General features: G+C 37.4%; 1 protein-coding gene across 2 annotated transcripts in view; it reads right to left on the bottom strand.

Annotated features, from left to right (window-relative positions):
- dpy19l3 (dpy-19 like C-mannosyltransferase 3) overlaps window positions 1-14,117 on the bottom strand; it is a 49,349-nt gene that overhangs the window by 29,921 nt on the left and 5,311 nt on the right. Inside the window, exons 1-7 of one of the 2 annotated variants that reach the window (XM_088991546.1) lie at window positions 10,760-11,152; window positions 8,079-8,169; window positions 6,037-6,158; window positions 4,713-4,858; window positions 1,536-1,659; window positions 1,277-1,411; window positions 78-209 (exon numbers count right to left, since the gene is read on the bottom strand). In XM_088991546.1, the coding sequence (XP_088847672.1) occupies window positions 78-209; window positions 1,277-1,411; window positions 1,536-1,659; window positions 4,713-4,858; window positions 6,037-6,158; window positions 8,079-8,169; window positions 10,760-10,987 (978 nt within the window). In that variant the 5' untranslated portion in view covers window positions 10,988-11,152. Of the gene's footprint in view, window positions 1-77; window positions 210-1,276; window positions 1,412-1,535; window positions 1,660-4,712; window positions 4,859-6,036; window positions 6,159-8,078; window positions 8,170-10,759; window positions 11,153-14,117 lie in introns of those variants that run through there. The other variant, XM_088991545.1, reaches the window with a different exon arrangement.

Genomic DNA, 14,117 nt, shown 5'->3' with positions numbered 1-14,117 from the left:
AATGTCTGGACTCACAAGTGGAATTATGGGCGGCTTAAAGCTTAAACAAAGCCGCATGAGCGTTAGAGCGTACGTACGTGGAAGTGACGCAGGAGGAGGGCGGCCGCGATGAAGCTGAGCACCAAGGAGCCCAAGATCATGCCGTTGAAGAACTGCAGTAGCCACACGCTCAGCAGAGCGCTCGCTTGGACAGAGTACAATGTGGTCACCTGACACGGGTGGAAAGGAAAAAAAAAACCACTCAGACCTCCACCAAGGCTTGACAAACGGCACCTTGCATGCACAAGAGGGCGCATGGCGGCCATGTTGTCATTAAAACATGCTGAATGGACTTTATTTATCAATAAAAATAAATACAGTGATACCTCGGTTTACGAACTCCTTAGTTTATGAACTTTTTTCGGTTTACGAACGTTAAATGTATGGAAAATATTACCTTGGCATATAAACTATTTTTCCGGATACACACGGAGCTGCCAATATGAGTTATGTGTCGTTTGCGAACGTGCCCAAGAAAATGGCAGACGACTCTTTTTTGTCCTCTATTCCCCGCCCGCAGTCTTTGGTTAAAGCCACATGATTGGTCAAGAACGCAGCAGTGAGGGGAGGTGTTTTAAACATTAAAGAGACAGGCGGACGACAGATAGAGAGTGAGAAAATGGATAGAAAACAGTGAAATTTGGACTTGTTTCAACTTTGATAGTGCAAAGGCATAGTGTAGACTGCAAGGTTAAAATTCCCATCAATCAGGCTCCACAAATAACCCGCACAAGCCATCTGTACACTTGATGCAAAAAGCCAGCTAAACACAACACAATTGATGAGGAACTAGGTAAAATTATAGCAGAGAAAGCACCTACAAGGATCATTCCTCAAGAAGGTGAAAGAGGAAGGCTACGTTCCTCATCAAGTGTTTAATGCTGATGAAACCGGCCACTCCATTCCATCAAGCCATCAACCACCATCACAAAGGTCAATAAAATGACATTATTATACAGTACAGTTTATTTCTTTAATTATAATACCATACCACATTTATTATACATAAAATAAGGTATATTTTCTGTAGTTTTAAGGCTTAGAAAATTATAAAATTATGTTTTATGGGGACCAGGGAACAGATTATTCTCATTTTAATAGTTTCCTATGGGAAATTAATGTTTGGGATACACACTTTTCGCCTTACACACTCTGTCTGGGAACCAATTAAGTTCGTAAGCCAAGGTATCACTTTAAATTAATAAAAAAAAGACACAGTCAAGTCCACTTTTCCAACCTGCGCGGCGGTGAGCACGTCCACGCAGTCCAGCGTGTAGACCACAAAGGCCTGAACCAGGAAGATGAACTGGTTGAACTGCCACGTCACGCAGAAGCACAAGCTGCACACGTACATCAACCACACCATCACCTTCTGCCGAGTGGAAGCAAAACACGCACACACAACAGAGGCTGGATGCTAACACGGCTAACGGAGCTAACGCAGCTAACGGAGCTAACGGCTAAGTGGCGATTGCGTTGCATTGGCGTGCATGTACCTGGTGCGAAGGGCCCAGCCGAGGTTTCAGGTAGTAGGTAATGGCGGCGACCTGCAGCGCCAAGAAGGGCAAAGACCAGTTTTCTCTCAGCGAGATGGTGAACTCCACGCGAGTTGTGTCCACCCTGAAAACAGGTTCAGAATTCAGCGCCCGCAGTATTCTTTGCGTCTCGATATGATCGCAAAAACAAATTAAATAAATGAATAAATACATACATAGATATGTACATAAATAACTAAATACAATAAATAAATATAGAAATATATAAGGAAACATAATAAACAGGAAAACTACCCCATTGTGGCACAAATAAAGGTTTTCTGATTCTGAAACATTCGACAAATAAATGCATGTACAAATAAATACATACATGATTAAATGAATAAATAAATACATAAATAAGCAAACAATATAGAAATAAATAAAAAAAATTTACAAAACAAGCAAACAGACATAAATATATAACATAATAAAATACATAAAATAGACAAACATAGAAAGAAATAAATAAAATAAATTACATGAATAAAATAAAAAATAAATAAATAAATAAAGCAAAAAATATATAGAAATAAATAATATAAATACATTAAATATAGAAATAAATAATAATAAATAACATAAATAAACAGGCACACATTAAATGAATAAATAACACAAATAAAATAAATTGAGACATGAATAAATAAAATAAATAATCAAGCACACATTAAATAAATACATAAATAAATCAATCAATCATTAATAAATATATAACAAATAAAATAAACAAGCGAACACATTGTTATAAATAAATAACATAAACTACCCTGAAAAAAGGCACAGAATTCAGCGCCGGCATTATTATTTGCGTCTCAACATGATCGCAAACTCGAAAATAAATTAAATAAATGAATAAATACATACATAGATATGTACATAAATAACTAAATACAATAAATAAATATAGAAATAAATAAAACAGGCAAACATTCAATAAATAAATGCATGTACAAATAAATGCATAAATAAATAAATAAATAAATAAATAAACAATATAGAAATAAATAACTACATAAATAAAACAAAACAAGCAAACAAACAAACATAAATAAATAACATAAATAAAATTAAGAAACAGAAATAAATCAATAAAATAAATAAAAAAATGAAATAAAATTATTAAGATGCATAAGATAAAATAAAAATGAATAAAATAACAAAATAAATACAATAAAAAATAAATATAGACATAAATAAATTAAATACATTAAAGATAAATATAAATAAATAAAATACATAAACAGGCACACATTAAATAAATAACACAAATAAAATAAATCGAGACATAAATAAATAAAATACATAAACAAGCACACATTAAAGGACAATCGACGTCTCCGGACAAGTCGTGTCCATAATTTGTAAAATGGCTTCAAATGACTTCTACTGAGCGTATTTCACAAAGATTCCACCGCATATAGCTATATTTTACGTTTTAAGACTCGCGCTGAATATTCCGGAAGTCTTGTTTTTTAGTTGGTGACGAGTCCGTACGTGACGTCACTGAAGGAACGCCCCTGACCGAAAAAAAAGACACGTTGTAGCAGTCCTTCCATCACGTCAATGCTTGTTTGGTCTGAAAACCTCGTGTTGCGCCAGAAGAGGGCGTCCAAGCTCCATATAAAGAATTTATCAGCCTGTTGAAACGCAATACACTGTCATGTCTACAAGAGGTCGCCATTTTATGCCTCTTTTCTGGGACGCTACATCGCAGTCCCATAAACATGCAAAAAATATAGAAATAAATAAAATAAACAAAACAAACAATATTAATAAATAACAAATAAAATAAACAAACAAATACATTGCAATAAATAAATAACAAATAAAAAAAATTGGGTCCACCCTGAAAAAAGGTACAGAATTCAGCGCCGGCAATATTCTTTGCGTCTCGACATGATCGCAAACTCGAAAATTAATTAAATGAATGAATAAATACATACATAAATAACTAAATACAATAAATACATACAGAAATAAATAAATACAATTAATAAACAGGCAAACATTCAATAAATAAATGCATGTACAAATAAATAAATACATGAATACATAAATAAATAAATAAATAAACAAGCAAACAGTATAGAAATAAATAAATAAAACAAGCAAACAAACATAAATAAAACACAAATAAAATAAATAAACATAAATAAAATAAATAAGATGAATAACATAAATAACATAAATAAAATAAACAAAATTAGTAAGATAAATAAAATAAAATTAAATACAAATACATAAATATAGAAATAAATACAAAGATAAAATAAATATAGAAATAACAAAAGAAAATAAATAAACAGGCACACATTAAATGAATAAATAACACAAATAAAATAATACATAAATAAATAAATAAATAGCAAAAATATATAAATAAATAAAACAAACATAAATTAATAAAAAAACAAATAACATAAACAAGCAAACAGTTGTGTCCACCCTGAATACAATAAATATAGAAATAAATAAATAAAATTAATAAACAGGCAAATATTCAATAAATAAATGCATGTACAAATAAATACATACATTGCTTTGAAAGGCGCTTACAATAAAATGTATGTTATTTATTTATAAGAATGTGTTTGCTTGTTTATTTTATTTATCATTTATTTATTAATGTTTGTCTTGATTATTTTATTTATTTCTATATTTTTTGCTTGTGTATTTATTTATGTATTAGTTTATTTATTTAATGTGTGATGGTTTATTTATTTTATTTATGTCTATATTGATTTTATTTGTGTTATTTATTTAATGTGTATTCATTTTATTTATTTATTTCTATTTTTCATGTATTTATTTTATTTATTTCATTTAGTGTTTTTAATGTTTTTAATTTGTTTAATTTTTTACTTTATTTATTTATTTAATTTATGTTATTTATTTATGTTTGTTTGTCTGCTTCTTTTGAATGCATTATTATTATTATTATTATTATTATTATTATTATTAATAATACATAAACAAGCAAACAATGTAGAGATAAATAAATAAAATAAACAAAACAAGCAAACAAACAAACATAAATAAATAACAAATACAATCAGACAACAGGCGAGTTAGCTTTTTTTTGCTCAGGGGCGAGTAGGCTACGCTAGGTTAGCAGGACGTGTGGTCTCCGCCCACCTGTTCAGGATGTACCAGATGGCGGCCAAGGCGCCCGCCACCCACGTGCCGGCCAGTCGCCACGCCGTCAGGTACAGCGCCATCACGTACACGGACTGCAGCGAGAAGACGCTGTAGATGTAGAAGTACATGGGCTCCAGGTACGACTGCAACACATGGAACAAAAACGTTAGCGTCTGTGTAAGCTCACAGTCGTACAGGAGTGGTCCATCGATGAGAAGGTTTCTTCAGCCGTCATCTGTACTTCTTTAAAGGTGTCGGATGTTTCGCTTCTTATCTAAGAGGCTTTGTCAGCGAACTAAACATTTTTGCTGGTAATTTTGGGGCCTGATTATGGGGGGCCTGATCGCCCCATTTGCCCTGCTATCACCTCATCAGCATAACTAATCCTATGTTGCCTAAGAAGTCTGTTGTACGAATGATCCCACCATGGCAATTTAGTGAAGGGTTTTGCTGTTTTATGAAAATAGCTTCTTTTACTCCCCTTTCAAACCACCTATTTTTATTTCGCTAAGATTTTAACCTTACTGTCGGTTGCTAGCTTTTAGGTGCATATGTACCGCAGATTGAGGAGCAATGTTGATAAAGTCTTTTTTTTGAGAATTTGTTTAGTCTCCCCAATGTATTGCTCTTTACAAATTTCATTTTTACAATGTATTGTAAATTATCAGGCAGGACAATAGAAGTAATGTATGGGCAGCAGCTAGCCAGCTAATAGATAGCTTTTAGATAGCCACTAGACAGCTAGCCAAATAGCCAGCTAGATAGCTAATACATAGCAAATAGATAGCTCTTTAGCTGGCTAGATAACTTTAAACTGCTTCAGTTTTCCACCAAAATGATTTTCGAATGGGTTTCTGGAACGGATTATGGTCGAAAAATCACTTTGACTGTATTGATACACTTTTTTACTCAATATTTCACCTTTTTTTCTTGATGTCTGAAGTGTGCATGGATGCAAAATTCTGTAAATTTCCCCATTGTGGGACGATTAAAGGCTTTCTGACTCTGATTCTGAATCTGGTACCTGTATGGGCAGCAGCTAGCCAACCAGCTAGACGGGTAATAGATAGCAAATAGATAGCTCTGTAGTTAGCTAGATAACTTTAAATGCTTCAGTTTTCGACCAAATCAGTTTTCGAACATGTTTCTGGAACGGATTATGGTCGAAAACCCAGTTTGCCTGTATTTGAACCCTTTTTTTACTCAATATTTGACCTTTTTTTGTCTTGATACCTGAAGTGTGCGTGAATGCAAATTTCGGCAAATTTCCCCATTGTGTTGTTATTAAAAGCTTTTCTGAGTCTGATTCTGAATCTAGTACCTGTATAGGCAACAGCCGGTAGAGAATACTGAGAAGGACCTCCTGGTAAATGTTCATCCTTTGCAGGAGGTTGATGGTCCTCTTGGATTCCGTCAAATTGTCGTGGATTAACTCTGATAATCCTAAACACCCCACCGCCCGGCAAAACACCCCCCCCAAAAAAAAAAAAAAAAAAAAAAAAAAAACAGATAAATGTAATTCAACATAGAATATTCAGTAGTCCGCTTTGTACCGAGATTGGAAGCATGTACAAGTAACATCCGAGTTACGACCGTGTTCCGTTCCGACAAAACGGCCGTAAGTCAAAATTCATTCCAAAATGGCCGACGTGACGTTTACACGACAGGATAGTATACGATGTCAATCTGTTGTTTTTAAGCCACGTTTTCTACTGAATACTATTATACTGTATACCAAACTGTTTACAGCAGAGAATAGAGTTTATGCAGCATTTTGCTGCCGCCTAGCGGATATGAAGAGAACAGCAAGTGTCTGCCACAGCACAAATGGGAAAAAAACAAGAATAATAATAATAATAATAATAATAATAATAATAATAATAACACATTTCATTTATAAGCGCCTTTCAAAACTCTCCAGGTGACTTCACAGTCACAGGATACATTTTTTTCCGTGGGTGAGCAGCGGCTACCACACGCGACAGCATTCACTCAACCCCAAAGTAATTCAAATAGATAGCAAGCAAGCTAGCGAATAGATAGCTAATAGCTAGCGAATAGATAGCTAATAGCTAGTGAATAGATAGCTATTGGCCAGCGAATAGATAGCCATTAGCGAGTGAATAGATAGCCATTAGCTAGCGAATATATCGCTATTTGCTAGCGCTGATGCTAAAGATGCGTAGTATCGCCAGGCAGAATTTTTGGCATCCCACTTTCAAATCTCTTAATGACACTTTACAGTCAGGTTAAAGGGTGTAGCTTCAGATTTGGTACAAGAAATGTAGCAATTATTTCCTGTTCAGGTCACGGAACTTTTAATTTTTCTATGTTGGCCTATACAGGTAACATCCGAGCTACGACGGGGTTCCTTTCCGACAAAATGGTCGTAAGTCAAACGGTCGTAAGTCAAAATACATAAAAAATGGCCGATGTGATGTTTATACGACAGGATAGTATACGCCGTCAATCTGTTGTTTTGAAGCAATGTTTTCTCTTGAATACTATTATATACCAAACACAGTTCATTTATAAATGTTATAACTTTTAGTGTCATTTTTATCATTTTATATTTCGTATTATCGTATATTTTTCTTACTGTATAACTGTACCTGTAATGGATGCTAAACTGTTTACTGTACAGTTCAAGAGGTCGCCCGACACACACGCTCGGACTCAGGCGGACGGCAAAAGAAAAAAGCAGTGTACAGTACTACAGGAGATGTTGCCGAGATGGTATGTGCACTGTATAACTACTGTATTGAGTGTAGTCACGCAGTAGATTGCTGTTCGAGTGTGTGACATACTGCCTGGCCAAAATTGCGCGTTGCGGTGAGAGGCGTAGAATAAAAAAAAAAGGATCTCGTCGTGGTCGTATGTATGAGTGGTTGTAACTCGGATGTTACCAGTATAGCCATACTCAAAATTCGCATATGACAAGGACTTCAGGAAGTAAGGCGTCTAACGCGCCTTGCTAACAAGCTAAAAAAAAAAAAATGAAAGAACCCGAAAAATAAGTCAACTTGCTTTTCAGTTGACTTTTATAGCCTACTTAAGGACGTGAGTGCGTTCTGGTGTTAGCCTCATGTTAACGTGTTAGCAACCAACTACACGAAGATGAAATGGGATGAGGACATTTCTGGATATTTACTACACTTATTCACGAATAAATCAAGGTTGAAATAAACGCAGTGTTTCAATCCTCACAGGAAATTATTAGCCACACGGTTACCCTGCTAATGCTAATTCGTGTTATGTTTGTTTTTTTTTTACCGTTTGTGATGATAAATTGAGGCCAACCATCTTGAGACTGATAGCCAAACATTAGCATTCTAGCACAAAGATGTCCTATGTTAACTGTACCTTCCTTTATGGATGGCGCATTCAACATTTGCTTGTAGTATGAGTAGTAAAGTCCACATTCAGTCCGGAAAGAGATCTCACGTTCCAACTCCTGCAACAACAAAAAAAAAATGTTTGTTTCAAATGACAGGAGATTTATCGCAGATGAGCATTTAAACGACAACACAATTTTTTAAATTTACAAAATGACATCAGAAAAATGTTTTATAGCATCTGAAAAACCCAAAACACACGGGCTGATATTTTTAGTCAAATGCAAAAAAACACCAATAAAAACCCACAAAACTGGTGAGATTGAGAAAGTCCCGCCCCCTTTTTCGTGTCATCACGCCATGATACTCCTTCACAAACTGCCTTGCTCCAGAATCAAAACAATGGCCTCAGAGAGTTCAGATTCAAAAAAAATCCTTTCTAGTTACTCATCCAGTTATGAATATGATTCAAATAGTTCAGAAGAGGAAAGCATAAATGTTTGCAATCGATTAAAGAAGTCCTTCCGGATCAATGCGCTCAGTGGAAGTCATTTTACAAATTATGGATGCAACTTGTCCACCAGAGGTGTCGGTTGTCCTTTAAGGTACAATTGGTCTGGCAACTACTGTCAGCAGCTAGCGACTCCATGCGACCCCACTTTAATAGAAGTAATGCGTAAACCCACCCTCTACTGTTGCGCCTTATAATGTGGTGGGCCTTATATTTGGAAAACTATATTTCCATATTATATTTGGAAAACTGTCATTCATTAAATGCGCGCCTTCAGTGATACCTCAGCTTACGAACGCTTCAGTTTACGAACTTTTCGCAACATTAAATTTGCGAGAATATAATCTTGGCATACAAACTAGTTTTCTGCAAACGAACCAAACCACACGGAGCGCCACGGTGGCTGGCGGACTAGTTTTTTTCACCCCTTCCTTTGAGTGGTTTGTTAGAAACACTATAAACTTCATTAATAGCTGGTTCCTTGCTTGTATGTTCTCTTCAAATTGTTCAGATGGCTTGTGCGGGTTCTATATGGATCGTGATTGATGGGATATTTTCACCTTGCAGTCTACACTCTGTTTTCTATCCATTTTCTCACCGTTTCACTTTTGTTAGTTTTTTTCAAATTTTTTTGTTTTTTTGTTTCAAGCTCTGTCGTCTCCCTTTCGTGTGTGTTTCTGTTTTTGTAACCCCTCCTCCCCCGCTCACTGCTGCGTGTGTCCCTCCTCTACCACGGACCTTGACCAATCAGGTGCGGCTTTAACTGAAGAATGCGGGTGCGGAATAGAGGAACGAAAAAGCCGGCTGCCATTTCAGGAGCCACAAGAACCAGATCTTTCGCAAACGACACATCACTCATGGTGGCGCTCCGTGTGTTTCTCGAAAAATAATAATAATCCATTTCATTTCTAAGCGGCTTTCAAAACAATCAAGGTCACTTGTCACAATCACAGGATACATTTTCTGTGGGTGAGCAGTGGCAGTCACACGCACCAGTGTTCACTCACCCCGAAAGTAACTCAAATAGATAGAAAGCTACCTTGCTAGCTAATAGATAACTAATAGATAGCAGGCTCGCTAGTTAGATAGCTAATGGATAGCAGATAGGAAGCCAGTTAGATAGCTTAGTGAATAGAATAGATAGCTAGCTAGCAAGCCAGATAGCTAGTTAGCCAGCCAGAGCTAATAGATAGCAAATGCAAAATGATGATAATTATACTCATAACAATACTAATAATAATACATTTGAATAGTTTGTATGCCAAGACATTTGTCAGGCGAAAAGTACGTTAGCTAAAATGTTCGTAAGCCGAGGTATCACAGTACTCCAACTCCTTTCAATGTAGTTGCTGTAGATTGCAAATTTCCCCATCCGTTAGCTATCTATCCGGCTGGCTAGCTATTAGCTATATAGCTGGCTGGCTGGCTATCTGTTAGCTATCTATCCGCCTGGCCGGCCATCTATTTGCTGGCGCGCGTGGCTGGCTATGTATTGGCTATCTGGTAGCTAGCTAGCTTTTTATCTATTTGAGTTATTCCGGGTTGAGTGCACGCTAGCGCATGTGGCTGCCGCTGCTCACCCACACAAAAACTGATCCAGTGACTGTAAAGTGACCTTGAGAGTTTTGAAAGGTGCTTACAAATGAAATTATTATTATTTATTTATGATTAAAGTTATTCTTATTATAAATGGAAAAGAATAGCAACCGTTTGCTATCTATAAGATAGGATCTGTTGTAAATTAAAATACAATGCAATATATTCATATTGGTTTGTTAGCTATCCATTAGCTAGCTGGCTAGCTATCAGCTGTCTAGCTGGCTGGCTGTAAGTTGTCAAGCTGGCTAGCTGTTGGCTATCTGGCTATCCATTAGCCTGGCGAGCCATTAATCTATTAGCTAGCTAGCTAACTTTCTAGCATTTTGAGTTATTCTGGGTTGAGTGTAAAATGTACAGTAAAGTCTCGTTATATCGATATTCAAGGGAGTCCGAAAAAATATCGATATAACCGGGACTATCGATATATCCGACCCTGTTTGCATGTAATTTTCTCCGTGCGTGCATAGAAATAGTATCGATATAACCAGGACTATCGATATATCCGATATCGATATAACGAGACTTTACTGTATTATTATTATTATGATGATTCTATTTGTGTCTGTTCCAGGTTATCGAAAACGATCGTGAAGCGCTACCGTGAGCTCCCGGAACCACAGCAGGTTCTCATGCAAGGTGTTGACACAGCAGGCCTGCGTCAAAGCCAGCGCTCCGGCCGACGCCATCCCTGTCGCCATGGCAACCGTCCACTGCCAACTCATCCACCACGAAGCTGGTGAACCCCATCCAGAGTCTCCTCCTCCATCTTCCCCCTCTTCTTCTTTTTCTTCATTCTGGGTACCCCGTCGCCGTTTGCGGAGCTCCATCACCAGGAGCAGGTATTGATCAATGGAAGAAACCCTAAATCCATTTGGAACCAGGCCTTCTCTGAGGCCTTCTCCGTGGAAATGAGCAGCTCATTTACGATCCTACAGTTCTTCTTAGTGATATATATTAAAGAAAATGGGGAGAGAGGCTAAACTAGAACATCCTCCAGCTTCTTCCTGGAACGTCAGGAGGAAGATGGAAAAGTGGGAAGCGAGTGGACTGTGGCTGACCTTTTATAAGAATAGGACGGAACGTAGAAGGGGGGGGGGGGTCTGGTCAGCCTACTCCAGCTGCGTCTGAAATTAACTCCCTGTTGCGACCACGTGGAGATGACTTCACATCTGACCAATGCAAGCCGTCCACATGACTCACCCCAGCGAACAGTGGAAGTTAGCTTAAAATGCTAATAGGATTGGGGGGGGGGGGTGATACAGTGATTGCTTGGCTTACGAACTTAATTGTTTCCCAGAAAAGGTGTGTAAGCCGAGAAGTGTGTATTCCAAACATTAATTTCCCATTGGGAACCATTAAAATGAGAATAATCCGTTCTCAGGTCCTAATAAAACGTAATTTTCAACTAAATAATCCTTAAAACTACACAAAATATACCTTATATTATGTATAATAAATGTGCTACGGTATTGTAATTAAAGAAATAAACTGTACTATATAATAAAGTCGTTTTATTTACCTTTGTGATGGTCGTTGATGGCTTGATGGAATGGAGTGGCCATCTTGAGGAATGATTCCTTGTAGGCTTTGGCAGCTTTATCGTCAGAATTGTTGATGGCTTGATGGAACGGATAGCTTTTTGCATAAAGTGTCTCAAGGAGGTCTGGGTTGTACATCTTGGAAGTTGTGATCTTGCAACAGCAACCGATGCAAGCAGACACAGTAGAAACTTCAATAATAGCTGGTTCCCTAGCTTGTCTTTACATTTCAAATTGAACTGATGGCTTGTGGAGCCTGATTGATGGGATGTTCAATAAAGTTGAAACGAGTCCAAATTTCACTGTATTTTCTATCCATTTTATGGGTTGAAAGTGATCGTACGACCCTGGTACACATTTTTTCTCTCCATCTCTCTCTCTTTCGTCTGCCTATCTATTTTCATGTGCAGCTCTGTGTTTCTGTAACTCCCTCCTCTACCACGGATCCTGACCAATCATGTGCAGCTTTAACGGAAGACTGGGGGCGGGGAATAGAGGGGGAAAAAAGCCGACTGCCAATTTCCAACTTCGTTCAAGAACCGGCTCGTTCGCGAACGACACATTGTGGCGCTCCGTGTGTTTGCCGAAAACTAGTTTGAGCGTTCGTAAACTGAGGTAAAACTGTATGTTTTTCTATGGATTTTTGATTATTATCATCAAATCGCTCCAACATTGTCAGCGGTTTTTTTTTTTTAACTTGAATCCTGGATTACGAATTGGTAAATTGAGGGAAATTAGTCAGTAATATTGAGTGAACGCTGGCGCGTGTGGCTGCCACTGCTCACCCACAAAAAAAACTTATCCTCACCCACAGAAAAAAAAACTTGAGAGTTTTGAAAGGCGCTTAGAAATGAAATGGATGATGATTAATATTTTTCTGCCTTAAAAAAAAAAAACAAAAAACAAAGATGAACTGATTGATTTTGCAGTCTTTGTTCTCTTACGTCGAAACTTTGTGTCCCAGACTGAGGGTGCGAGACCAAATGCAAAAAACATCTGGCTAGATTCTTTTCGGGTAGAAAAAAAAATAAAAGATTTACTGGACCTGTTTACAAGCAATTTTTTAAAGGATATTTTTGGGGTGGAGGGCAGGGGGCGGGTCAAAAACAGAAGATTGACAGTGATCCCCAACCTTTGGGCCGTGGACCGGTACCGGTACAAGGGTCGTTTGTTACCGGGTCGCAGAAAAAGAATACAGTGATACCTCAGCTTACGAGCGCTTTAGCTCACAAACTTTTCGCCTTATGAACATGAAAATTGTGAAAATATAATCTTGGCATCTGTGTAAGTAGGCAGTAAAAGAAGCTATTTTCATAAAACAGCAAAACCCTTCACTAAATTGCCATGGTGGGGTGAGGTTTTATTTAGATCGCTACAACCGACTTCTTAGGCAACATAGGCCTAGTTGTGATGATGTGATACCAGATCATATGGGGCAATCAGGCCAGTCGTAGACCCCATACTCAGGCAGGACAATAGAAGTAATCAGTCAGGACAAGTAGAAGTAATCAGTGTAGCCGCAGGGAGTAGTCCTCTGCTCCCCCCAAATTGAGAGCTGGGACCAATCATAGCAGAGTCTGGGACCACCACGTCTGGAGAGTAAGGATATATATAGGGACAAAACTACGAGCAAAATATTTTAGTCTACTGACGAAGCTTCTTGGATAAGGAGCGAAACGTCCGACAATCTTGGCATATAAATTTGTTTTCGGGAAACACACGGAACGCTATAATGGCTGGCTGACTAGTTTTCGGTGGAAGAACACCAAACCACACGGTCAAATAGCCCCTTTCTTTGAGTGCAGACGTGGTTTGTTATCGAGTGTAGTACTTTTGCTCTTATGGGACCGAAAAAGACCCCACCACAGGCTAGTGTTAAGCCGAAGAACACACAAAAGAAAATGACGGTCAAGGAGAAGAAAGAGATCATCAAAAACACGAACGAGGCGTGCGTTTGTTTGACTTAGCGTCCCAGTACCAGGACGCTAAGTCGACCATCGCTACATGAGGGTAAGGGTAATAGAATAGGTTGAAAAACTTCTGTTCATTTGGATGAACAAAAAGCAGCTAGCAGGGGACAGTGTGAGTGAGGGTATTATCGCAGAGAAAGCACGGCAACTTCACTCGAATATCATCAAGAGGCAACTACATCAATGACCATCACAAAGGTAAATAAAACGACTTTACTAAACAGTACCGTTTATTCCTTGAATTACAATACAATTGCACATTTATTATACATAAAATAAGGTATATTTTGTGTAGTTTTAAGTCTTATTTAGCAGAGAATTATGTTTTGTGGTGACCTGGGAACGGATTATTCTCATTTTAATGGTTTCTTATGGGAAATAAATGTTTGGCAGACAAACTTTTCGTCTCACACACACTTTTTGTGAATCAATTAAGTTCGTAAGCTGAG

The sequence above is a fragment of the Hippocampus bargibanti genome, linkage group LG03 (genome assembly GCF_051943395.1).
Source record: "Hippocampus bargibanti isolate YZ-2025 linkage group LG03, ASM5194339v1, whole genome shotgun sequence".
NCBI lineage: Eukaryota > Metazoa > Chordata > Actinopteri > Syngnathiformes > Syngnathidae > Hippocampus > Hippocampus bargibanti.
Note: the sequence above shows the minus strand (reverse complement) of the source record. Positions and strands in the feature narration are given on the sequence as shown.